Source organism: Lonchura striata, chromosome 9, assembly GCF_046129695.1.
Source record: "Lonchura striata isolate bLonStr1 chromosome 9, bLonStr1.mat, whole genome shotgun sequence".
Lineage (NCBI taxonomy): Eukaryota > Metazoa > Chordata > Aves > Passeriformes > Estrildidae > Lonchura > Lonchura striata.
The window spans coordinates 19,528,698-19,556,181 of NC_134611.1; the positions used below are offsets into that span (position 1 = coordinate 19,528,698).

The window sequence follows — 27,484 nt, forward strand, 5'->3', positions numbered from 1 at the left end:
CTTAAAACTTTTTTTCCACTTGCAATAATATTTTTCAGAAATGCTCAGTAAAACCAAAAGATGAAAGAGTAATGAAAAACAAGTCACTGTAACTGTTGGTGTGAATATAGCACATGATATAAGGTTTTTCCATAACCTCTGAAATATGTATGGCGCAATGACTGCAGTAGATGTGCCTCATCACCACAATGTGTCCCTTCAAGCTTTCCAGGTTTGTCTTGGTTTCTTCTGCATTCTGTTCTACAAAAAAGATGTTCTGCTGGCAACCATTGCCAAGCCTCTAAGCCTATTCTCATTAACTTAGAATTGAAAGCATTTCATTTTCACCATAGAAGGACAGTGATTTTCAGATATATTGCAAAACTACAATAGATATATAATGGTTCTTTTATTCCTTGTCTGCAGCAATTTTTCAAGTAGCAGACAAAAAACGTAGTTATGTGGCAGATGGAAGTACCATTAATATGCTCTGTCAACAGATCATTTTAATAATATACAAAGTTTACCTTGCTGTCCCCAGCTGTTCTTTCCCATCACTGTAGTCACAACAATAATCCTATTTTAAAACTTGCTTCAATGGTCATTCTGGAGCTTCTCAAAATTTCACACCAAGTTTCTCATGCTGGTTACTGTCAGTAATAAAAGTATTTAATTAAACTGCAATTTTTGCATTACCAGGATCATTTCAACAATAATGCAGTGGGATATTCAGACTATTTTGCAAACACAATGAACAGTACATTAATGAAAACAAATCACTGGCTCTTATTTGTATGTCTAAAGGATCTTTGTAATGGTTTGTTGATTTATCATGTAGTTCAATAGCCTGTTGCAATCTCAGTTCTTGCAACATCACGGCTCTCCCAGTGCAACTTGTATAAACAGATTGTAAACTTCTTGTAAAAGAGAGTATAGGTTTCACACAAATTTGGTGTCTAAAAAGTAGTTTATCTTAGAATTTAATATAGGAATTTTTAAATTAAATTAATTCTGAAATTTCAGCTAAGTAAATCTAATTACTGAATTGATTTTTCTACACAAAGACTACACACCACTTTCAAAATACCAGCCAACAATCTTCTGGTGAGATCTGGGGAATGGCTATGCAAGACAGCTACAAAGACTGTGGAACTCCCAGCTACTGGAGTCCCAAAAACCCAAGACTAAGAAGTATTAACGAAAATATCTAGCAGCTCTTCTCTCAGGCCACTTTCTATACCTTTTTTTAGGTCCTGGCCATGATTACAGTCTCATGGAACTCAGTTAAGAGTCCAGCTGTGTGATCACAGAATAAGTAAAATGCTGGCAAAACAAGTTAGTGAATTTGTTCAGGCTTTGCACCCATAAGAGCTGTGTCATTGTTTAAGCCCAGCTGTTCACTCACCCACCACCCCAGACTGGTGAAATGGGGAGAAGAATCAAAAGTAAAACCTGTAGTTTGAGATAAAAACAGTTTAATAATTGAAACAAAGTTAAAAAGAACAACAATAGTAATTAATAATTATAATAATAACAAAAAGAATTTTGAAAAAGGAAAAATGAGTAAGGCACAATGCAGTTGCTTACCAGCCCCTGACTGATGGCAGACCCCATTGCTGAGGCCCCGTTCAGCTCCCCCTTGCCAAAAGCTCCCCAGCTGATGTACTGGCCATGACATTCCATGGTGTGAGTATCCATTGGCCAGTTTGGGTCACTTGTCCAGCTACGTTCCCTCACAGCTTTTTTAGTTTTTTTTGTTCCTCCTCACTAGCAGAGCAGGAGACACAAAAAAGTCTTTGATTTAGGATAAATGCAACTTAGCAACAACCAAAACATCAGTGTGTTATCAACCTTATTCCCATGCTGAATCTGAAACACAGCACTGTACCAGGTACTGAGAATAAAATTAATTCTATCCCATCTGAAACCAGGACAGCCTGTGAGAAGAACATAGAAAGACCATGGAGGACATAGCACACAGCCTTAAAAAGTCACCTGCCTGGATTGCTTCTGATAGTGGGAAACACATCCACAGATGAAAAGATTGCAGAAAGAAGTGAAAAAGGAGGTAGCTAGAAAGGAATTCTTCATACTGACTTCTTTTGAAATAAGTCCTTTATCTACTGTGCTTGAAACCAAGGTAGTTGAGCTCCATAGAACAGCATTGGCAGCATTAGGCTAATAGCATTAGACCTCCATGGCCCCCTAGATCTAAAGAGTTTGAAGTTTGGTGTGATACTGCCAATGTTGTAATATAAAGGAAACATAATGACACAAATAATTACATCACTGTACATCTGATTGTAAAGGAGCCTCTAAAGTAAATTTTGCTTTGTACATTCATCCATGTAATAAATACAAGGTAGCCAGAGGTAAATAGAATGCCTATTCCAGATGCCACTTTTATAATTGTATTGAGGACTGAATACTTTCAGAACACCATACATGACTATTGTGGTGAATAAAATAGTAATTATGTAACTTAGCACTTTTCACTTTATTTAACTGATACAATTTCTGCAGCCAGAGAAGGTAGCAGGTATGAAGAGAGTCACTGCAATTATCTAATATGGGCCATGGGTCTTAATCTTCCTCTACTGCAGGTTATTGATTTCACAAACTAAGATGTTTCTCTAAGTCTCTCTCTAGTTCCCATATTATTTCATACCAAAACCACCTCTCCCTTTTTACTTGAAAGCTTTAAAATACCTACATAATTTATTTATTTTACACAGAATCCTAGAAATTTTTCCTTTCAGTAAAAGAAATTAATCCCATTGGGGTTTCTTTAAGAGAAAAGCAATTTATTTTTAAAAGACTGAAAATAACCTCTAGGTTGCATTACACATATTTCAGTAAATCATTGTTTTAGCTCCTTAGCAGGTATCAGTAAAAAGTTATTTACAATGTCATATTAATTCTGTACTGTATTAAGTAATTTTTTTCTTAAATTTCCAATTAAAAAAAAAAAAAAAACAAACTTATATTAGATAGTTATACTATATGGAAGAGTTAATAAGAAAAATCAGCCTGTCTGTTTATTCCAGTTCTTCAGGATCAGTTCAGCTGCATCTAGTGTGCTGTCTTTCTGCAAAACAAGAAACAACACTATTACTTCAAGTATGGAGTTCCTGAAAAGAGTCAGTCATGATTATATCATCTCAAATAAGTATTTGGTTGTTTCAGTTGCATCCTGTAAATATCTTTTCAGCCAGTTTTTCATTGAGAGTTGTTAGGTACAAATCTGAACTATATAAAGAATTCAGTGCTGATTCCTTGAAAATATTTATTAGATATATTTAAAAGATATCAACTCAGCATTCATATTATCCCACTTAATGAAAGCAATATTTACATAAATTCATGGCATTAATGCAGTGATGTAACTTAGCAGCTCTAGTTTAGAGACATGCTAGCACACTCTCCTAATCCCTATTGAGTACAGTTGGGATTTTTTAATCTTCTTGCAACCAACCACGTTATGCTGCAAACTACTTAAACATATCCCTCAAAATTGTGTATCTTGGCTCCAGCCCGGTGAGTCATATAGGCAGTCTAACTTGAGATCAATAGTGAGTTTACACTCACAGGTACAACCAGTAACTGCATCCTGGTTGTTACTGGCTGAGTTTTTACCACATACTTTACACCTCATCAGGAGAAACTCCCCTTCATTACTGTTTCAGGCTAAGGCTCTGATCTTTACACTGAACAGCTCAGGATTTGCACACTCCATTATGCTGACTGTTATAGAACAACGGGAAAACATCTTAGGGCTTTGGGCCAATCAAAGTTTACATACCTGGCCCCAGGTCGTCCAGCCTTTCAAGAACAGACTTAACAGGGGGAAGAGTATGTGCAAAGAAGGTGCTTACAAAATGCCAAAATTCAGCCAATTCACAAAAGAACATGTTTTCTTTTGTAATTTGGAGCTCATGTGAAACCGTTATTTTCAGGCAAGTGAGCTAAATTTGAAGGTGACCACTGTTTTTGCTGTTGGACACTGAATGGGCATGGGGCATACACTCTGCTGTACAGTTATACTCTGCTCTGGTTTCTGGGTGTCACATTAATTGATAGCTTACCTGTCTCAATAATTTTCACTGTCACCACTGGTCAAGAATGCTTTTAAAAATCAATACGATAAGCTTAAAAGGGCTACCCATCCAGTTATTTTCTGCTAGTTGCCCTTCCTAGCCATGCCACCTACACTGATGGTGTAAAGTCCCTCAGGAAAAAGACTTCCTGCTGTACTTTACTTCAAACTAACTTTATGTTCCTAAAATCTTTCAATACAGGAGATCCTGGGAAAATGTAATAGTCAGTCTCTTGCAGATTCCTGTACTGTATTTTCAAGACACAATTTTACCTTAATGAAGCAAAAACGTATGTATTTTTCAAACTGTTTCTTTGTCTCAAGACCACAGAATGCTGAAAGAGGAATTGCTGACAGCTTCTGAAACATAAAACAAATAGCATTTGCTTATTTAAATGTGTATAAAAGATCTGGTTTAAGCATGACAATTTTATTATTCTGTTTCTAGAACTCCCAACACTTGAGGGAAAGACAAGGTTCAGTTTTGTATGCACTAGCTAGGCTTCTACTAAATTAAAATTACTTTTCTTAGGCAAAATATTTCAAAGGTATTTTTGTACAAATAGCACTTAAGCATCCTGAAAGAAAACTGGTGGGATGTAGCACAAACCTACAGTGTACAATTTCAACGTACTTACAATATTTTAGTCACAACATTATCAGCAACACCAAATAATATTTTGAGTAGAACATCTCTACTACATGATTTAATAACTACAGTTGCACTGCTCTTGCTTTCAATAGAAAAGCATTTCTAAAACTAGAGTATGACTAAGACATCTTACCTTAGATGCTATCATCCATTTGACAAATTTATAATCATAAGGTTGTTTCTCATCTAAATCAGAGAGATCCACATCTAAATGTAAAACAAATATGTTGTAAGATTTCCTAGACTCCAATGGAAAGTCATTCATTAACAGCATTTTATTACAGTTAATACTTAAGAATGAAGATATATATGTTATTTTAATATATAATTTTAAAATTACACTCTAAGAAGTAAAATAGGCCAACAGATTGAACCTTTTGCTTCTGATCTAAGCACTTTTTTTCCATCCAAAGCAAATTCAGACATGTAGCTTGGAAGAAAGCCATGCAATACTCCAAGAAGTCCTGAAGTCTATTGAAGTCTATTGGGGGCTACTGGGGGATCAGGGCTATGGAGGGTACTGAAGAGTGCATTTATTGCACGGACAGCAATAATCCCTGAAAATGCAGTTTTCTGATCTGTGAAACTGGGTACCTACAACTTCCTGACACATGATTAAACTGTGATATCCTTCTGTGTTTAAACATTTCTGTCTGAATGACAAATACCATTTAGACCAGTTAATGAAAAATGTGGACCTAAAAAACCCTTCCCCTGTGGGAATTCTTTCTCTGAAGCTACCATAGCCTGAATTTTCAAAAGGTTTATAAATTTTGGTAGCATTTTACAGTGTTTAGAGATCAGAATGCTCCAAAGAACCTTTAGGATGTGACTTCAGATTAGAAAAAACAAATAAAGAAACAGAAAAAAGACCAGAAAGAAGAAAATACAAATGGTATGAACTCAGTATATAATCCAGGGGCTTGACTCTCAAACATTTTCATAATCACAGATGTTTTGCAAATAGGAATGTTTATCTTCCTCCTTTATCCTCCATAAAAACTTACCAAAGCTTTGCAAAACGTGGACAACAAGCTAGGATCACAAATGCTTTGCTGAAGCTCATAAAATCTACCTTACCAGCTAAGGTGAAACTGAAAATGTCAATCCCCATTAGTACTCCTGACAACGTTACGCACACGTATGTGTGTATATGAGATGAGAATATAGTTTAAAATGAAAGCTGAATTTTATGATTAACCAAATTTACTTTCCACATGCTTTTTAATAAACTTTATACTGACTTAACGTGGAAACATCAACAATCATAAAGTATCCTCCATCTGGAATGACAGGCTTTAGTCCAGCCTCTTTCAGGAGCTGAGCCATCCGATCACGCTTGCTCTCCAGCTCTCGAGACAGGGAGTAAAAATAGCAGTCTGGGTCATCCATGCGCTTATAGTCCACCCAAAAAGCTTGTGCCAAAGCCTCCTGGAAACATAAGGTCCAAAGTACCCATTAACACTCAGTAAATGCACAGACACTCCCACTTCCTGCTGAAATCACGTAGATTTTTTTTTCCAGTCCTGGCCCATATTAAGCAAATCACCACACAAATTGCACAAGATACATCTGTAATCTGTTCATTACTTTGTGCTGTGGTAACAACCAAAACACCCAATCTTTTGCTAAGCACTAATCATATACAGAAGTCAGAGTCCTGGACACAAGTGTTTACATGAATTGAAGTTAAATTCAACTGTTTGATAATAATGTACCATAGAATACTAAACACTAGAAGACAGAACATTCATTCGTATTTCCTAGGAAACCATTAAGATTGTCATGTTTTATGCAAGAAGTAGTTTGTAGGTACAAGATTACAGAATCTGCAAGACTGATTTTTAAATGTCTGGTGAGCTGATCAAATTTGTTTACTCTTCTTACACCCTAGAATATGTATCTTGACAACTAAAAATTCATTGTTGTGATTCCTGTTTTATTACATGAGGCCAACAGCTTTCTTATACCAGAAAACAATCTCCTCTGATCCATCTGTACCTACCTGTAATGGAGTTGGGCAAGTATACAGTGTATTTTGGTGAACAACTTGCAGATGCTTAATCAGGTACTCGGGACCAATGGACCAACCAAGCTAAAGGAGGAAAGCATGCATATATTACACTTACAGGCAGTGCTGTTACTAAAAGATAACAGATACTAAAAATTAGCCAATGTCTCAAGTTCTTCTATTTTAAGAATTTGTTTTGATAAATTATTAAGAAAAAGCTGGTTTACACAAAGCTTAGTATATGACAACTTTAAAAATGGTAGATTTGAGACAACAGTTGTAGTTTCCCTCATCCCATTCTCCTATAGGATACTGAGCAAACTTATAACTCTTCATATAACAAGGGTTAGAAATCCAACTGAACATTTATTAGTAATGTTCTTTCTAATTGGTCTAGAACCTTTCCATCTCTTAAGCACCTGTGTCAAAGCCAGTTTGAATATAAAACAAAAGCTCACTACTGCATCATATATGCTGTAGTTCCATTTGAACACAGGTGGTGAAGAATTTAGTTGCTAATTTTTTTTTTTCACTTTCTGATACATATTTAAAAGATGGGAAAACTGGGAAGTTAAAATATCATAGTATCCATATTTTCTCCAAGAATTTTTACAGATTTAGAACAAGTTATACTGTGGTGGTTTTTTTAGTAATTTATGCTCACAAGAGTTTATCAATTAAGGGACAAAAAGATAATTAAGACATGGGTGTTAAAGATAGGTAATTGCTCCAACTGAATGGTACTGTCACATTTTAGAGACATGAAGATTTGCCTGAAACTTTCAGAATACAGGTCATAAAAACAGAGGTGTTTTTAGAGTAATAAATGCATTCTGGTTTTTATATAACTTAACCAATTTATATTGATTCTTCTTACCTTCCAACCAGTTACACTGTATGTTTTCCCAGCGCTTCCTATAGTTACTGTTCTTTCCCACATACCTGGCAATGTAGCTGTACATAAAATAAAATTAATTTGGTAAAAGTGCACTCACATATTCCATGTAATTTGAAGAACTGCACTGCCCTTAGCTCAGAGCTGTATGTTCATTGCATCATATTATGCAAACAACAAGAATATTCTAAAATTGTAGCAATTGTAACAAATGAGAAAGGATGTACGGGCCAGTGTGTTTTAGCATGAAAAGAAGGTAAGGATTAATGAAAGGAGAAAGAAGAGACAGAAAATAAGAAGTACATTTTGAAAACTACTTGTTAGAATGCACAATTCTCCATAAGAAAAATATGATCTAAGGCTACCCATTTGCCCCAGGACAGATTATTTATGATGCCTGGTAATAGTACTATACACAACATTAACTCAGGCACTGCAACCCACTTTACTAGAATTGTCCAGTTCAGTGTCACTGCCTGTCTCAGACATAAAGAAAATAATTACCGAGAACACCAGAAAAATAGCAGACTGAATAAATAAATTATGCTGTATTGTACAGTTTTAACAGGCCTGAGACTGACTGACAATAGCAGTTAGCTAAAACATCTGCAAGGATTAAGGGACTCACAGAGGCCCGTCTCTGTCTTTGCAGTTGTATCTGACAGGAGACCAAAATCCTTTGTTCCCTTTCCAAGCAGATAACAGAGCAAAGTTCTCATCCAGTAGTTTGAAATTTTTTTTCTCTATTCTGCTTCTGCAAAGCTCTATTTGGACTCTAATTTAATTAATTTCAAGAGAAACAGGCAAATCCAGACTCACGTAAGTCTGAGACAGTCAGACAAGGTTGCAATTACAGTAGTCACCAACATCTGACTTCACCTCATTTGCATACTAGAACCACTACCAGTGAATCTGTCAGTTGTTAAATCCCCTCTCTAGCGAGACCAATGAACAAATATTTTCCAAATTAAACCCATGAATTTCAAAAGCAAGATTTTTCAGCAGTTATTTCCATTAGACATGGTATAAGTCTTTCAGTTATTTGAAAACATGTATTGCAATTTTTTGAGCAAACTTACCAAGAAGAGAGACCAAACAGCATGAAAGAAACTGATTTTTCTGTTAGCTTACCCATACTCAACTACTCTGTGACCTTGAAAAGAAGAAGTTTGAACAGATGTATCTTCAACCATGCCAGGCCACCAGTATAGATCACTTTTAGAGGCACCCAAACTAGCTCTCACAGACTGCAAAAAGAATTGGCTTTCAAAGCTAATGGCCTCTAGCAAGCCTGTTTTGCCACACAGGAATTCAACCTTGGAGATAGAATGTGACAGCACACTAGCAGCAGTAAAAGGGCACAGTGAAAGAAGCAGCTCCATTGCTTTTACAAACAAGTTTTAAATACAGAGGGAAATTTCTCCATGCCACGTGGCAACGATATATGACATCATATGACACCATAACCAAGTCTGACTACAATTTAAAAACTAATGAAGTGCAACTAACATATAATAAGCCTGTTACCTGGGACGGTACTCAGCTTATTGAATAGCTTGCTCAGAATCCTCAGTTATGAGGTGCAATCTTTAAATCTGTCAGTACAATCCTAATCATTATGCAGACGAAGTCCACATTTTTACAGAAGTCAGATGATGGGAAACATGATGAAGTGTTATACACTACAGAAAACTGGTTCAGTGACAGCACAAAGACTGTACTAATTTTATGAGATGTGGCTAGCAACCCCTGCTAAATTGTTAGACGAAATAACTATGAGATCCTGTAAATTGATGCAATATGCATTTTGTATCTCCCACAAAAAAAGCGTCTCAGCATTGGATAGAAAATGTAGAGGTTATTATGGAAACACAAGAGTTTATATAGAGAGAAATAACACACTCATTTTTATTGTATGATTTTTGTAGAATTAAAAGTAATAAGGAATATGAGAAACTTAAGTAAAAAAAGAGCAGAGCCTGTTTCTTTTACTGAAATAATGTTATTGTTTACAGTGTTACTCTGAAAGTTCTAGAGTACTTTTAACACTAAAGTTAAAGATGATATGGGATCTGTTAAAGAATCTGTACCTAAACCTAGCTGACTAACTTTCTGGGCTTTAATTTTCATTTTCTTTATACAGTACTTTTACATTTTGTGCTAAATTACAGAATGCCTTTGGTTGGGTGCAATGTTTTGGTTTGAAGCATTAAGATGCTGATGACAATGGAGATACTGCATCTTAAGAATTCACCACCTGTCCATAAGATGAAGTGTAGCTGACAATGTGTTTGGACCTGCTGCTGTTGAAAGGAAAAGGGATTACCTTACACCACACACAGAGATTTTGATTATGAAGACAGGTTTGCATGAAATGCTAAGGCCATGAAACACCTGCTAAACCCATGTAGAAATCTTTAATCCAACTGACTTCACTTTGCAGCTGGGACACCTGATCAGTTACTGTTAGGTAACCTGTTAAGATGCAGTGACTCAGATTACTATCAAATTAATGTACCCAAAATGATCTCCTTCTTCCATGTCTGAAGGTCTTTCAGACAGTATCACTATCAAGGCAACCACAACAGCCATAGAATTAGGTCACTCTCAAAATAAACTCACAGCCTATGCATGGCCAATACAATCAATGTACTGCAGCTGGATGAACAGCAACTGTGCAGCTGAGCTAACAAGTATTGCAAGGTCATTTAGGTATAATTTTCTTTCTATTACTCATAAGATTCAATTTTCACAATGATGTAGCCCCCACCAATGGATTTTATTGTCACTCTACAAATATGGAATTGAAGCCTAGAAGCAAAGTTATTCAGCATTCAACAAGTGTCAGAGCTAGGAAAAAAGGTAAGTTTTTTCATGTCCAATTTAAGTGTCTTGATTTCATTGTTTAATCTTAACTACATGCCTTTATTGCACACGACTGAAATGTGCCTTCAATGCAAGAAGTACATCAGAACAGGTAGTTCGTGCAAGATGCTACCATCAGAAACAAAGTATCTGTACATATGAGAAAGAAATTTTGGACTTTTCAAATACATCAGCAAAGCCAACCCAAGGCCATCAGACTAGAAATTTTCACAGAAATACATAGCTGTAGCATTACAGAACTTGCAAAGGAGTTCAGTAAACTGCACTAGGTTAAATTGTTCTGAGGCAGTGGGAGTGATTCCACTAACTTCAGTGAAACTTGGATCAAGTAAAACAAGAGGATCAGGAACCTGGCATCATTATCTGTTTTTCTGGTTTGTTCTTGCACTGGTGCTTTACCCCTGTAGCAACACTACCTAAAGATTTAACAGCCTTTCATACTGCACTTGCAGGACTTATTTCACTGAATTCAATGTCCAGTATTTAACCCTGTCGCTGTCCTTTGGAGGGACAGTGCTCATGCACTATTTTTTAGTTTTTTATAATTAGTGGAGCAAAAATAATTGTGTTGCTCATTGTCTATTTCCCTCATTGATTATCTTACAAAGCTTTGAGAAGAAGTTCTAATTCCTGTTCCTTCTATTAGTTTTTCAGCAAAGCACTGTCTAATATACATACAGTAACAGCAGCTATACTTGTCATGGCCAACAAAGTAACTGAATAAGGATGGCAAATTCATATGATCATAACTGACTTGCAAGCATCAGCCTCACTCTTTCTATGGATACCTGCTCCAACATCACTTAAGAACTTTGAAACTTCTATTTGGAAATTATTCTTTAAAATAATTTTTAGAAGAGAGGGGGATTCTCCTCCTTAGAGCCTAAACATTGAAAAATTTCAAAGCCTGAAGTATGAGTTTCTTCCAGCAAGCATTATCCTTGGGAGGCAAGTTCACAGCATCATTCCACAATCACTTCTAAAAGGCCATAAAAAATCAGTACCTATTTTAATGTGTTTATTCCCTTTATACACCAGCCATTCATACACCTCATCACTGATGCACAGAGTGTCATGTTTAATGCAGAGATCAGCTATTACTTGAAGCTCTTCTAGGGTAAAAACCTGGGATACAGAAAAAGTAAAGGAAAATGCATTAATCACAGTATTTAAGACATTCTTTGAAATTAAAGTGGTGTTAAAGCAGGAGTCTTACCTTGCCTATTGGGTTGTGTGGGGTATTCAGAATAATTGCTTTTGTTTTGGAATTGAATTTATTTGCAAGTTCAGCAGGATCTAAGACCCAATCAGCACTAGATGCAGAGTTTCCATCTTTTTTCTAAAAAAACACAAAAATACACAAAAAACAAAACCACAATAAATTTATGCGTGACTTTAATACATGCAGCCTAAAAACAGCTGCTGAACTTATCACCCTCAAACACTTTCATAGCCATATGTGACAACCTATCCAATTTGTCTTGCTCACCTAAGAGAAGGTAATTCTAGGAACAGTCAAATTATTATGACAGTGATTGTCCTCTCCTGGCCACTGTCTGTCTTAAGCCCCTGCAGGAATTGGTTTCCAGGATCTTGTTGCACACATGCTGGTTATTATGGTGTGTAATGCAGAAAGTCCAGTCACATGGAAGGAGAGTTTACAGACTTGCCAGACAGTAGAGCAAGTGTGTACTTGCTTGACTGAAAAGGCTGATCACCACTGGGAATTCAAGGTTTTTTCCTCCTCAAACTAATGAAAATGGCCAAAGAGCTACAAATCTGCACTACTGAGTCTTTGGAGTTTATGTACTACACAATACAAGTATCCCTGAGGTATTAAAAATGGTTAAGAAATTTGGGCCAGTTGGTACAGAGAACATGGAGCATGGCTACACTACCCTTGTGATACCTGCAATGACTGGGAGAGGGCCAGACTGAAAACAAGGGTGTGAAACAGAAAATGCTTAGAGGTGCCCCGTAATTCGAAACATCCCTAGAAGATGGACTTCCAGAGGAACAGTCTCACCTACTCCCACTGCAGTCCTGGAGGTTTTGTCACTCTGTGTTGTTCTGATTTAATGGTGTTCCTGCAACAGTGCTGCCCAAAGAGCCCCTCAGCCCTTCCCATGCAAGGCTGCCGGTTGCACAAGGCACAGTTGGCAGACAGAACAATCCTTGCAAGCTGTGGGCATAATGCCAGTAGTACCAATTTGACAATTAACCCATAGCCTATTTAACTATAAAGGAAGCAGTAATTCTTGTATGTATAGCAAAAACATCTACTACATGATCAGTCCTTATTTAGCAACCATATTTTGGAAAAGAAACTGTATTCTGTCATTGTAGGAATTGCTGCAGGGATCAGGAACCAAACCTTTTGAAAAAACAACTGACAGAGAATTTGCACTGATATAGGGACCCTCCTTCCATAATTTGCACTGAAAACTGAAGAAAGTACTTTTAATCAGCTTTCAGAATGCACAAATTAAAGCAAATAAGCAACAATGTTGCACCTTCTCCAACACTAATAAAATATTCTCTTTTGGATTATCATTGTCTCAGACTTACACTAACAATCTATCTCATTTTTATGTAATTTGATATTACAAAACATTATACAGAAAACCATCACATAGGTGTTCATCAAACTGTATTGAATATGGATGAGAAACTTTATATAATTACTAATTTTTAAAAAGTTACTCACACATCTTAGTGGGATAAAAACAGGCTTTGCACCCGCCATCTTTACCATTGGCTCATAACAGTCATAAAATGGCTCTATTATTATTACCTGAAATGACAATCATCAGTATCAGAAACAAAGAGTTTACCATGACAATGCCATCATATTTCTACATTTGCCTTGATGCCATAACTTGATAATGTTTCTGGCACTCCAGGTTTAATGTTATAACATTGCAGAATATTCCTCCTTTTAGAGTACAACACAATAATGCCCTCAGGCTAAGTATGATAAGCACCACTCATTTTCGACAACACACAAAGGCTGTTTTTCTCGTTACACGTTACAACTGTTGAGTTATAATAATAAGAACGTTTGAGTCCTACACAAAGATTTGAAGACACAAGGCAAAGATGCAAAGATAGGAAATTTGCAGTGGCAAATTACTGAACCACAGCAGAGCTGCTCTAATTATGCCCATGAAATTCCAGGATTTCCAAGTATCTAGAAATCTCAGAAGAACAGTTAAGTCTTCAAATTTTATCAGACAAAAATTCTCAGGTAAAGAAAGAGTAAAAACTCAAGAAAAACTGCACAGAGGCTAGACAATAGGAAAAAACAAACAAAACAACCCACCAAAAGCAAAGGCTTATAGAACTATTCCAAACAAAAGAGAAGTGACTATCAGAGCAATAGAAAAGCAAAATGAGAATACAAGTGAAACAAATTAAACACTGAAAGCAAAATACATGACAACACAAAAAGGTTTTGTCCACTATGGATAGAAATATTCCTGTAAAATTACTTTTTATATCATTGTCAAAAGGCAGACATCAGTAATAGTGAAGAGCTGAGTCATCACAACTACCATGGTAACTAACAAGCTTTTTTACTACCTACACTGCCACTGTGCAATGGGCCTAAACAGAACCTGATACACAATGGTTACCCAAACACCAACAATTTTTTGTGCCACCCTTAGTTGTCTGTTGCAGAAAACATCCCACATGTTTTCTCAAATAAGAAATCAGTGTGTATTGTGTCACCTAACAGTTACAGTGACAAAGAAACTGCCACAGATACCCTAAGAATGAAAAAAGGTTTGTAAATTGATAAGTGATAGGAAGATATCCAAAGGATCATCTCCTCATCACAGTTTCTGAAATCATAAGTCAGATGTACAACAGTAAAAAATCAAACCAATAGGGACAGAAAGAAGCCCCAACATTGACTTATATTTAAAGTAGACAAATAAGAAAAAGAGAAAGATTCTCATGTCTGCGAATATACGTGAATATTTCCAGCAAAAACTTACTTCATCTCCCTCTTCAATTAGTGCCTGTATAGTACTAAAGAGAGATCCATAAGCTCCCACAGTCACCAGGATATCTGTGAGAGGATCAATCTTTCTTCCACAAACTTTCTCATAGACTTGAGATAAGGCTTTCACCAGTGATGGATGTCCCTGTTCAAAACAAAAAATAAGGAACTGATTGGAGTGTGCCTGACAATGTATAAAGCTCGTGTTTGAGCTTTTTTCTACATGTATCCAACTATTACATTTTGAAATAGAAAAATACAACATCAGCCCTCAGTCTTAATGGCTGCTAACGGGTGGAGGGTTTAAACTTTCTGAACACTAGGAAAGAAAAGTGTCTTCAATTTATTTGTATCTACTCAGAAATTCATTTTCTATCTGGTGCTTTTTAATTTCTTTCATATTATCACATCTCAGAGTAGGTCCAGATAGCCTACAGTCTAGCTAGGACAAGAGGCAGAAGAGAACAGAATACTCTGACATCAATTCACCCCCACCTCCTTCTGAGTCTCTTTCAGCTCCTTCAGTTTCCCTTCTTATCTTTCAACAAAAAGTATTTGGTGCAAGGAAAATCTTTTTATCGTATTGTATATTGCTGATAAATAGCACTTGTGATCAAAATATTTATTCATATAGTCACATCCCAAATCTCAGAATACCATTCACCATTTGTGTCCCCTTCAGGGACATGGCAGTTAACATACTCTTCTCAAAATGTGCAAGTAAAAAGAAAACAAACATGCAATAAAGAGCATATACAACACAAAAATAAGAAGGCACAGTTCCATTTATTCAGGAAAACTGCAGAAATCCTACCTCAAAAATATTTTTTCTTTTGGGATGCAGGTAGAAAAAATGCAACTATGTAACAAAAACCCTCTCAAATATTGAACATTATATCTTGATACAAAAGGCATTAGATCACGAACCCTTCTTCAAACAAAAACATTACCATAAATTAAGGCTTATAAATCATTGCTGATTCTAATGACAACCACAGGGAGCCAGTCAGCAGGACAAGAATGCTGCAGCACCCAAGCCACATCAGGCCAGTCTATGGTCCTATAGTCATTTAGAGCTCTGAGTTTAGCTGACACAATGACTCAGTTCTCAGATGGATGGGCATCACTCACTGCCATCCCTCCCATGTGTGCTACCACAAATATGTGTGCTCAAAAACCTTAGAAGTGCACAAGTTTGCAGATGAAATACAAAGGTTGAATATGAGAATATGAGTAAAAATTCCTCTTTAATTACTATCTGCAGTATATCTGTCAATATCCATAATTATCATGGGAATTATCAAAGTATTTGGATAAAAAGAACAAAGTGACAGAAATAAATACTGAACAATTGAATGCATTAAGAAAATTGTATTTATGCTTGATTTGCAAATAGTTTTACAGAATCAGTCTGTGAATATTTGTCAGAAGGTAGACTTGGCATGGTTTCAGCTTGAGATAGAATTAATGTTCTTAGTAGCTGGTAAAGTCTGTTACCAGACATGACATAAAGTCAGCATACAGACATGACTGCAGCCCATGTTCTCTGCAACCTTGTCCACTGTGCCAAGGCTCCTCCAAAACTTTGTCTGGTGAGCAGACAAGACTTTTCAGATACCATATTGTTGTTGGTGTACATAATAATGCTTAGACCAGAAGTTAACTTAATTCAGGATATCATTTGCATGTATCTGACATAAAATAATTGCTTTATTCTTTCAAGTCTACATAGAGGGATTTTTTTGTTATGTGTGTTATTTGTATGTATGTATCTCGTACTTGCAGAGACTCTTTGTACATAGCTAAAGGTCCTTGTTGGTTTTGTGGCTTGACCTTAGACCTGCTGTGTCACTCTGGAGCTGCCCATTGATGACTGGGTTATGTCTAACTATGCTTAGCATTGCTGAGCCTGATCTGTGGACTGACTTCCTGGCTTGATCTCAGGTGAGCTGAGCTGCCTCAGCCAGTATCTCTGGGCATGCCTTGCTCCCCAGGGCACAACTGCCCAGACCTCCACTGTGCTCTCTGTGAGAGCTTGTCCTTTAGAGAAGTGCTGGTCACTGCTGCTCCCCATCATTTCTAATGCACGTGGACTCTCAGAGAATAGGCAAAAAAATATGTTGGAATATGCCACAACTACCAACACAGTTTCTGGCCTACTGGCTTACACAATGCTTTTCTGCCCCTGTTGCATAACATGATCAGCTAGAAAAACACTTTATATACTCCTTAGGGTCTTGTAGCAGTCCTGGCACATGATTCTAATTTGGGAAATACTGTTTATCACAAAAGACAGACAAACCAAACAAGGAACCGGTCATACTAAAACAGTAATAGTGCCCTGGAATACCCTGCCTTGGACAATGATAAATGCCACATACTCACACCCAGCTCCAGACAGAAACTCTACAAGCCAGCTTACAGAATGTGTAATAAATATATTCTAGGGGCAAAAACTTCCTGTTTTCATCCCTTCCTAGTCTCCACTGAAACCTACTAAGTTCTGTGAGTGAATCTCTTCTTGATCTTAGAGGTGCTGTCTCAAGTGGTACCAAGTATTTCTTTCTCATTCTCCCATTGTACTGTTTGATTCATGTTCCCACTGACCAAAGTTAGGGGTAAATGTGTAACCTTCACTCTTTAAACTGAATCAACTCCTCAGAGACAGTCTATCCCAGATTTGCTCTACCATTCTGCTCTTGCTAAAGGATTCTGCCTCAAAGAAGCCTACACAGAGGAAGTTCATTAGTAATAGACAAGGCTAATAGATGAACTTAATTTGGGACATAAGACTATGATCCATAGACAAAACTATTTTAAAGTCAATTTTTCCCTGTGGCACATTTTCCACTGAACTTGGGTCCTGGAGTTCCACAATACTTACAAAGCCTCGGGTGTACTGGTTCAGTCTGTCAACTGCTGCTACCTTTGCCAGCTCTTCTTTAACGTAGCTGGGAGGGGATATATCAGGAAGGCCTTGACCAAGATTAACAATTGAGGGATCTGCTGCCACTTTTGTAAATTCAACCCTGGAGGAAAAAAACATCTTAAAGTTAACATACATGATAAAATTATCTTTTTATTCATTAACACTAAAAGGCAAAAAGAAAGTATTTCAGTTTGCCAGATTTACAGCAATGGGAACAGTTTTAAGTAGAATGGAGAGCTGAGGGCTGAAATAATGTTAAGTGATGGCAGGAGTCAGAGGGCACCCAAAAAAAGGTTGCTGTTCTGCATCCATAGGAAAACTTTGCTGGCAGAAGTGTGCTCAGATGTGCAGATACACAAATACACAGTTACTCTGGCTATATGCAGAAATTGAATAGCAGGCACATTAAATGCCTTAAAGATTAAATTCAGTCAATTGAAGGTGTTATTTAAACTACCCAGTCACCTCAGAGTGCTGTAATTTTTTTAATGTAATTTTAGGCAACAGACTGTTTCAGGCTGCCTATTAACTGTTTCTAATAGCCTGTAGGATCCTTGAACAATTTTTCCTTTCTCCCTTCACAGATCAGCTTTACATTTTACTCATTCCTCCCTACCGAAATGTTGACAAGATTTAAAAAACAAAACTCAGGAACCTTCTCCTCATCATAACCCTCCCCACATAGTATCACAGCACTGTCAAAAATGAATAGAAATTGTGAAAAATTAGCGTGAAGCTGAATAATCAAAACACCTCATGTATATGTACACACAACTAATGCAATACATACATACAACTAAGGTAAGCCCAAAATAGTCTTTTTCACCAACTAAGAAAATTCATATTTATCTGTGATGGCAATATTGCTTTAAGACTAATTTAATACAAATAATAGGATGCATAAAAAATAATGAGCTAAATTATATAAAAAATCTGACTTGTTTTGTAAACATAAATCAGGTATAATTGAAACACATTATTCAACAGAATTAACATTTAAATTTGAAAATCAGCTATACTGCCATGCCCATGAGTTATATTTGTCTTACATGGTTTAGTAGATGAAGAGATGCCCAAGCCTAATATTTAAAGCTCAAAAATAACAATCATACCTTTAATTGAATTTAATTCACTGCTTCTAAGCAGGTACTGAATGTATTTCAGCAGAGATAGCAACTGTCATGTACCTTATTATTAGCAATAATTATCTTCCTGGAAAGAAAATACATCAGCCAAGGACATTTTCTGAAATTTGCAGATATTTTTCTCTTACCACACATTGCTATCAAGGCCTTCAATTCGTCTTGTATTTTTGTGTCTGAAGGGCATTGTCTGCAAGATCAAAACGTAGACAGAAAGGTTTTGTTAAGAAAGACAAAGTATGATATTGTTGGATTCAGCATGAAAACCCCCATTCATGCTTTCTCAAATATACCATTGCCAGCTGAATTTGGTAGTTAGACAGAATTATAGACATGTTCTTTCATTAAAGCTTCCATAATAGCTTGAATTCAGACTAACAAGAAATACACAAAAATGTCGTAAATTCTCATTTGTCATTATTTAAATCCACTAAACTTTCAGCAAGGAGGGAGGAGGGGCATAATTTAGCTCAATAGCTTTAAAAAATGACCTTAAAAGAAAATAATTAATGTACATACTTTCTTTTTATTTTCTGCGATATGCTAACAGCTTAAAGACTATGCTATTTCTAGTCCAATTCCTGCTCAATCCATTTTGGAAAGTACGCATTTGCAATGTAATTTTATTTGTTAAATTGATGGGTAGGAAGAAAATAGCAAAGACATTTCCTATTTTCATTCAGATTTTTTAAGCTTTAAAGTATCTACCTTAGAGAACAGCAAAACCACATCAGAATATATTTTTTTCTGTGTATTCAGACCTTAAATTAAGGTATTGGAAAACTTCTGTAAAATAGGTTTCTAATAACTATTCTATATGGAGGCAGAGAAAAACCTACTGATAGTTGTGATATTTTTAATCTAAAAATGGAAATAAAGTTAGGAAAAATAAACCCAAATTAATTTCTATGTGCAAACAAAAAAGGTGCAAGTTCATATCTATCTTTGCAAACTAGCTTGATACCAGAGAAAACATTACATGTAAATTACATATATGTAATGTATGTAATTTACATTACTCCAGACACTCCTCAGCACTCCAGGCACTCCTGTTTCTTTGAGTCAAGCTACAGATTTTTAGTTACTTTTACCACTGCCAGCTATTGATATTACCAGAAAGATTCAAAAACCATATTCTCAGCATATCTGAGATGAAAATGTCTGCATTACCATTACACTCAAGTTTCCACTTTGAATCCATCAAAATGACTCCTAGTAGACTCAGTATGCAGCAGGTCAATGCTTGCACTCAACCTGCTTACAGCAATGAAGCCATCTCATATGTTGTGTTATGAAGAATGGGAAGCTATAAAATTAAACAGAATCTTCTCTGCTCCTATGTCTTCTCAACAGATCTGATTCTGACCTCATTGTGTGACACAACACAGGAGGAATCAAACACAGAACACCTTTTAATTGTCCTCAGTAAGAAAACCTTTAAGATCACTAGAGTTCAAATCAGATTTCTTACCACAGAACAAGAGGGAGTTGAGAGTCCTGACTAGGTAATCTGTATTGCATTCATTTAAAAACACACATATATCTTAGAAGATTAATCTGATTTTACAGTGTATGTTTTGGTAAATATTATTAATAACTTTAAAACTACAAACAACACAGGTAATACTTACACTAAGACATACACGTCTTTTTTTACATGCTAGGCTATTTCTTGTAGAGGAAGGAATAAGACTCACCTCAAATCTTGCTAATTAACAATGACAATTCTTTATGCTGCCATAAGTAAATTTGTTCCATGCACTGCCTCTCCTTAAATTGTTTCAATTTGCTAAAAGCTAAAGGTTTATCAACTGCAGGACTTTTATAATTAACTATAATGTAAATCTTAACTGCACTGAGTAACCTTCCCTAGCTAAAAATGTACTGACAATAAATAAGCCTTCATCTTACTGTTCCATGCTATACAAGTTTAAATTTTTTTAACAATTCAAGTCTATTTCTTTCTTTCTTGTATCTTGGAACTAGTTTTAAAACAGAATAGCAGGACTTGCATTAGTTTTCAGGTTTTCACAGATTCAGATTACAGTGGTGTTCAGGTCAACATTACTACTTTGGGGAAGCCAACTAACTGAGGTTTTAAAATTAAACCTTCATTGCTGTTCTTTTTTCTAGAAGATCATGACAAATCTTAAGAGTCTTCTTCCTTTCAGTCCAGTTATGTCATCAACTGATAATTTCCAATCCATTTTCAGGTGCAGGACTAGGATTTCCTGGAGTCAAAGATGGGTGTTAAGCAGGAGACCCAGGTCTTCATCAAGCTCTAACTGACCTCCTACTTTCCCTAACACTTTCTAACAAGGGAAGTACCTCATGGAAAGCCAGGTGCTGCTTATATTTATCTTTTTTCTTAATTCAGAGAAACTTGTAATGAAATTGAATGTTAATAAGTTTAATAGTGTTGGAAGCAGACACTCTGACATTGTACATAAATAAATTGTAGAATACACTGTCAAAGTGACAACTTAAGCCAAGATCTTAAGCAAATGAAAAAATTTTAAAAAACAAAAAAAACAACCAGTATTGAATTTGAGGACATTTAATGTAAATATCCAACTCAATTACATAGAATAGAAATACATACAGCATATTAAAAACTGACTTAGGCAAAAGCTGACTTACAAAGTGGCTTGCCCATTAAAAGAAACTTCTCATATGAGCAAAATATGTTGCAACTTTCCAGTATAATGACTCAAGTATCTGTTTTGAAGGATCTGTCATTGCCTTAGTTGACCCAATTTGTTGACTTGATGAACTGGAAACACAATTTACATTCCAGTGTTCTATATGGAATGCAGAGTGCCATCTCCAGCTTCCTGCCATGTTGCAAAGCTGTTTTCTTTCAACATAACTGGAAGACTTAAAATGAATTTACACAATCTTATAAGCAGTTAAACTGGGAAACTGAAAAGATTCTATACAAAATTAAGTTTAAGGTACTTATAGATCCCTTGTTGTTGCAGCAAGAAGCAACATTACTGTCATATCATTAAAGGAAAACAGAGATAAAAATAAATAAATTGTCTTACCAAAAGCCTGTGATAAAGCTGAGATTCAACCTGTCTCCTGTATCTCAGGCTTCTCTCTAAAAGCTAGGGAATCTTTCTGGTGTGATATGTGCTAGATGTGACTTTAAAGACTGAAAAGGATACACAAATCAATAATCACCAAATTCTGTTACATTAGTTTGGTTAATATTTGACTGATTCAAATACCTTATTTTGTTCTTTATCTATAACAATAAATAAACCACTTCTAAAGCATATATATTTGCAACATTGCAAAATTATTGCATCTCTAAAGCATTGCATGGAATATGAAATAGTTTTCTTTATGGAGCTGAAAGAATACTTACTGCAGAGGTGGAATGTTTGATGGATCTGGAAAGCAAATCTGTTCTTAGCTTAATGCCCCAGCAACAGAAGTTTCGTGAAGCAAGAAACATGCCTGCATAATAAATAAGTGACCTGAAAAACCTTACCGATTCTAAGGCGTTCCTATACATCACTAAGCAATTTTAAGATAAGATACTCTCCTCTTCCCCCCAGTGATTTTGTTTCAATTAAGTAAGTGTTACTAAATTATTATGTTGTCACAGATGTAAGCATAGAAGATTAAACTCTCTAATTGACAGGGCTGAAAAATGTTTCTGAGTGTCACCTCAAAGGAAGAATTTCTTTATATGACAACACTGATCTTTTCTTTGAATAATAGCTAAGACTAAATGCAATTCAAGCTTCAAAATCTCTGTAAGATTTCTTGTGAAAATATGTGTGTGTAATAAGAATTGCTATTAAAAGTGCTAATATACAATAGAAAAAGGGCCTATTTTTTAAAAAAGTTACACATCTTTAAAACTTGTCTCCATTTCCAAATGTTTCAAATCAGGTATGCTGAAATCAGGATAATTAAGATGACCAGTCACAATGGCAAGGGAGACCTAGGAACTTTATGTAACTACAGTAAGTTTTGTCAGTGACTTGGCAAACATTAAATATCTCCCACAGCTGAAAAGAGCTAGAAAAGAGACTTTGTGTAGAGTAACTTCCTTCACAGAGTGGAGAAAATGAAAATCAATAAAGAAGAACTTGTACTTCATGCAACTATTTCCAGAAGACACTTTAAAACATCTATATTAGATTACATTGCCACAATGACTGAAATGTGTTAGACACGTGACCTACAAATCTAATGTAAGAAACACAGTAGCCACACCAGTATAATTATTAACTTTGTTTTCCATCATTTACTCATTAAAGGGTATATAATTTCCCCCTGACTTTGCTACCTGAGAAGGGGAAGAGAACAAAAAAAGAAAAAGTGATACTATTTGTATTAGAAACAAAGGAATGCCATTGCCTGTTTAAACGATACCATTCAAGTCTCGTGAACAGAAAAAAAAAAGGTAAATCAATAGCACAGTAAAATAAAATGTTTTCATTAAGAAGAATACTTTTAGTCCAACAAGAAAGTGTATATTTTTCTTATTAAGTAAGAGAAAAGGCCAATGCCAATCAAAGATGCCTCAATACATAAGTTTTAAAAGTATGCAGATTTTGCCTCTTACTGCTGTGCTACAAACTTAAGTCTCACTTCTGAAATTAGGGTCTTTCTCACACAATAATGAATTCTGGTTAACTCAATTAGACCTTCAAAATAGCCCCATCATCCCATTGCATTTAGCAATCTGCAAGTAAACAACGGATGTTCATTTACAAGAAGAAACTCTGCTAGTCTGAGGACTAAAAAAAGTAAACATCAACAAAATCTTTGACACTACTCAGCACATACTCTGAAAGACACAGAAGAAATGCATGTGCTTAGAAAAGATCAGAAAATCCATTTTAAGTGATTTCTAATAATACCACTTAGCATATTCAAGGTTATCTTTGAGAATAACTATGCAAAATCAAAAAGATTATGAAGGTCTCTATTGCTCTCTTTGTTTAAGGTTACAAAAACTATTTCTGTAACATACTGATGCTATCTTAAAACATGACCATGGCATTGGTGCTATTCCCCAGGGTCAGACTAAAGACAGCATAACTCTTGCAACCCACTGTGAACACTTGCAGTAGTTAGTACAGAGAGACAAACATGCATATCTTTGCCTGTTTCATTTTGTATTGAGAAATAGAAAACTTAAACCAAAAACGTGCAAGTCTTACATGCAGAACTAACTTGCAAGTAAGAAAAACTACTGACAGTTGTAAATATTTCCAGCATTAGTGCCATGGTGCACTGAAAAACAGAACCATTATTTGACACAAGGCAATCACACAAACCCACCACACTACATGAGCAGCAACACACCTGTGTAATTGTGGTGTGGTCAATCTCTGCAAGTGCCTAAAATACCTGAAGAAAAAATTATATCCACCTTTAATACCACAGAAATGTAGTAACTGTGAAAACTTTATGAGGAACATAATGGAAATTACTTTGATGAACAGCTGCAGTAAGAACAGGCACTGGCATGTAACACTTCTCCCACTGTTTCTCTTTGTGACACTTTTCCAGTGAAAACTGAACACCATTTGTTCAGACTCAAGAGACAAGACTACTGGACATTAAATGACAAAGCCTCCTAGAAAGTACTTTTATGACTTCTTTCATTTCTAAAAATGCCTCTTTTCTCATCTGTAACTCTGAGTACCTTCACTTCGAGGATGTAAAGGGAAATGCCTCCTTAATATAACCAGAAACTCTCCCACACACTGATCTAAAAACAAACAAACAAACAAAAACAAAACAAAAAACTACCAAGGCCTACTCTGTTTTCCAAACACACACATTCCCAGTATAATTTATATGACATGTTAAGACATACCACAGGCTCAAGAGAATTATTTCCTGTTATTTTTATGATGAATGCACTCTCATTTATTACCCCGTATGTGTTTTAGCACAGCCAAGTATGTGTAAGGCACATCAATGAGATGGTTTATATTGTCCTAAACTGAGCTTTTATCATTGGGATACAAAGTTTCTTCCAGATCAGGGAAGTTAGACAATGCCAGGTAGCTAGAGAAGTACTGCAAACCCCATTTCAACTCTCTTCAAAATCTGTAAGGTTCTTCAAGCACGAACATGCACTGATCTTTGTGGGGGAATTAGAAGGTAATAATAATTTCTTGCTTAGTCTTATTAATGTTTCGTTTTCAATCTTGGAGTCAGACATCAGCATTTTGGCCAAGAGTCATGTCTGCTAAACCCAGAAATTAAATTAGGAATTCTTTTCATCCCATTCTAATTTGCAGTGCTCTGAAGCATTCATGTAGTCAGTCCCCTGGAATTCAGGCTTGCATATCCATAGAGAAAACAGGAAAATTAACATGTTAGAGGAAAAGGGATAACAAATGACTACTCCTATAGCTTTCTATTTTTAGGGGAGTGAGAAGCAAACAAGGCTACCAGAAATATGAGCACAGTAAATGTTTTTTAGTGGAACTGGTAGCAACATTCTGGTTTCTAATTGGGTTGAAACTCAGGTTTGGTACTTAAACTAGACTAGAAGATACAATTCTAGACTAGATACAATTCTAGAAGATACAATTCTAAACTAGACTGGAAGATACAATTTAACTCGATCATGGGAAATAGATGAATATATCTGTGCACTAACAATCATTTAGCTCATCCTGTGCTTTTTAACTGTTCCAGCATAGATACAATCTCTGAGTTGTAGGCTTTTCTGCTCCCTTCACAGCTGCCCCACCTCCTGGTCATACAGTAGTACCCTGACAATGGGATGCTGCTGAACCCCTGGGGTATTTTTAAAGAGTTACAATTTTGTAATTTATTTATTTTTTCTCCTTTGAAACAAAAGGCCAAATGTTACTGTTCCTTCATTTTTAAGCTTCAGTTATTCCACCTCTAAAGAAAACCATGTCACAGAGCTTGAACGACACTTGGTCAGACCCCTTAAACTGCTGCATTCTTTCAGGTAACAAATAGTTTCATTTTACTGTGGAGCCTCAGTGACAAACATTACTACAAACACTGAAAGCCTGTCTGCCACCACAGTAAAGTCATAATGTAAATATAATCCCTGTTATATTTGTGCTGAGCTTAATATTTTTTGGGTACGAAAATCTGGAAAATGTTATACCTCAGCTAAATGCTGTCAAGTCTTCGAAGGACTGTCTCTTCTTATTATCTGGAGGATGAAAGGCTTGGAGAAAGAAAAGGTGCCATCTTACCAGTGGAGGGCTCTCCAGGACTTTTTTCCCTACCATCTATATGCAATAGATGGCTATGAGAGCCAAGAGAACAGTTGCTAAAATCACTGTACTCAGGGAAGTTGTACAAAGGCCCTGAACTTAAAATCTTCTGTATGGGAGTTATCATAGTAGTCAATATAATCTACACGGAATGGAGCAAACTGTGTGCAGAGAAATAAATTTTACCATACGGATTAAGGAGCGGCATGAGGTTGCGGAGTTTTTCCTTACTTTTTTTTTTTTTTTTCCCCTCGCAGAGCAGCTCTACCATGTAGCCACTCTGTGCTGCACTTACGATCCCACCCACACGTGTTTGCGACCGGCAGCACGGGGCTGGGGAGGCCGGAACCCGCCGGGGAGGCACCACCGCCGCCCGCCCTCCCCCGCAGGCCCCTCGGCCACAGCCGGGGATCGCGGGCCCGGCCCGGCCGCTCCGCGGGACACCGAGCGCGGCCCCCGGGCTGCGGCTGGGAGCCGCCTCCCCCGCAGGCGCTGGGCAGAGCCCCGAGGGCAGCGCCTCCGCCCCGGCCGGCGCCGCCACACTGCCACACTCACCACCCGACACCGCCTCCACCTGAGCCTCCGCCGCGATCGCTCCCGCGGGGCGGGGCCCGGGCCGCCCGCCCCGCCGCCCTGAGGGCGGAGAGCGCCCGTCCCTCCCGCTGCCCCAGCGCGGGGCCGGGTCCGCCCGCCGCCCTGAGGGCGGAGAGCGCCCGTCCCTCCCGCTGCCCCAGTGCGGGGCGGGTTCCTCCCCCCGCCCTGAGGGCGGAGAGCGCCCGTCCCTCCCTCTCCCCCAGTGCGGGGCCGGGTCCGCCCGCCGCCCTGAGGGCGGAGAGCGCCCGTCCCTCCCGCTGCCCCAGTGCGGAGCCGGTTCCTCCCGCCGCCCTGAGGGCGGAGAGCGCCCGTCCCTCCCGCTCCCCAGTGCGGGCCGGTTCCGCCCGCCGCCCTGAGGGCGGAGAGCGCCCGTCCCTCCCGCTGCCCCAGTGCGGGGCCGGTTCCTCCCGCCGCCCCGAGGGCGGAGAGCGCCCGTCCCTCCCGCTCCCCAGTGCGGGGCCGGTTCCTCCCGCCGCCCTGAGGGCGGAGAGCGCCCGTCCCTCCCGCTGCCCCAGTGCGGGCCGGTTCCTCCCGCCGCCCTGAGGGCGGAGAGCGCCCGTCCCTCCCTCTCCCCCAGTGCGGGGCCGGGTCCGCCCGCCGCCCTGAGGGCGGAGAGCGCCCGTCCCTCCCGCTGCCCCAGTGCGGGGCCGGTTCCTCCCGCCGCCCTGAGGGCGGAGAGCGCCCGTCCCTCCCGCTCCCCAGTCCGGGGCCGGGTCCGCTCGTCCCGCCGTGCGGCCGAGGAGCTGCTGAGGACTGCGCGCAGTGCGGAGCAGCAACGGGGCAGAACCAAGGCTTAGAAATGTCTCTCCCCGGTGTTTTATGGAGCTACACACACACACATGTAGGTAGCATCTCCCAAGTATCGTAAAACTTGCCGCTCCCTTGGGAAAACTGGGCTGGTTGCCTTTCTTGGGCTTTGGACTTTCTGGAGGGAATAAAGTGTCCAAATCGTAAAAAAATTATCTGATGCCTAAGTTAACCACTTATAAGGAAAAGAATGAGATTTTCCAGATTTCTTAAGGCATTTGATAAACTCACAAAATCTGCATTTTT

At 37.8% G+C, this 27,484-nt stretch overlaps 1 protein-coding gene across 7 annotated transcripts; it reads right to left on the minus strand.

Annotated features, from left to right (window-relative positions):
- Positions 1–1,437: 1,437 nt before the first annotated feature.
- On the minus strand, positions 1,438–26,514 carry KYAT3 (kynurenine aminotransferase 3). Of its 7 annotated transcripts, XM_021526613.2 has the most exons (16): positions 26,393–26,514; positions 23,928–23,972; positions 21,970–22,061; positions 21,644–21,753; positions 18,728–18,786; positions 17,410–17,554; positions 14,521–14,670; positions 13,227–13,313; positions 11,736–11,858; positions 11,524–11,644; positions 7,616–7,692; positions 6,733–6,822; positions 5,972–6,158; positions 4,861–4,934; positions 4,349–4,435; positions 2,757–3,067 (listed from the first exon to the last, which is right to left on the minus strand). In XM_021526613.2, exons 5-16 carry the CDS (start codon positions 18,781–18,783, stop codon positions 3,005–3,007), a joined length of 1,260 nt encoding a protein of 419 aa, XP_021382288.2. In that variant the 5' UTR covers positions 18,784–18,786; positions 21,644–21,753; positions 21,970–22,061; positions 23,928–23,972; positions 26,393–26,514; the 3' UTR covers positions 2,757–3,004. The 7 variants fall into 7 exon arrangements, with proteins under 7 accessions (XP_077641561.1, XP_021382288.2, XP_021382250.2 ...); XM_021526575.2 differs by lacking the exon at positions 21,644–21,753; XM_021526597.2 differs by lacking the exon at positions 21,644–21,753 and having other exon boundaries at positions 26,412–26,465.
- Positions 26,515–27,484: the final 970 nt, after the last annotated feature.

Excerpts from the sequence above, each read along its gene's own strand:
- KYAT3 (XM_077785435.1), bottom strand. The coding sequence starts at position 22,119 with ATGTATAGGAACGCCTTAGAATCGGTAAGGTTTTTCAGGTCACTTATT. Across the intron at positions 11,859-13,226 it reads TTTTTATCCCACTAAGATGT|AAAAAAGATGGAAACTCTGC; the intron begins GTGAGTAACTTT and ends GTGTTTTTTTAG. Across the intron at positions 4,935-5,971 it reads TGTTGATGTTTCCACGTTAA|ATGTGGATCTCTCTGATTTA; the intron begins GTCAGTATAAAG and ends TTTTACATTTAG.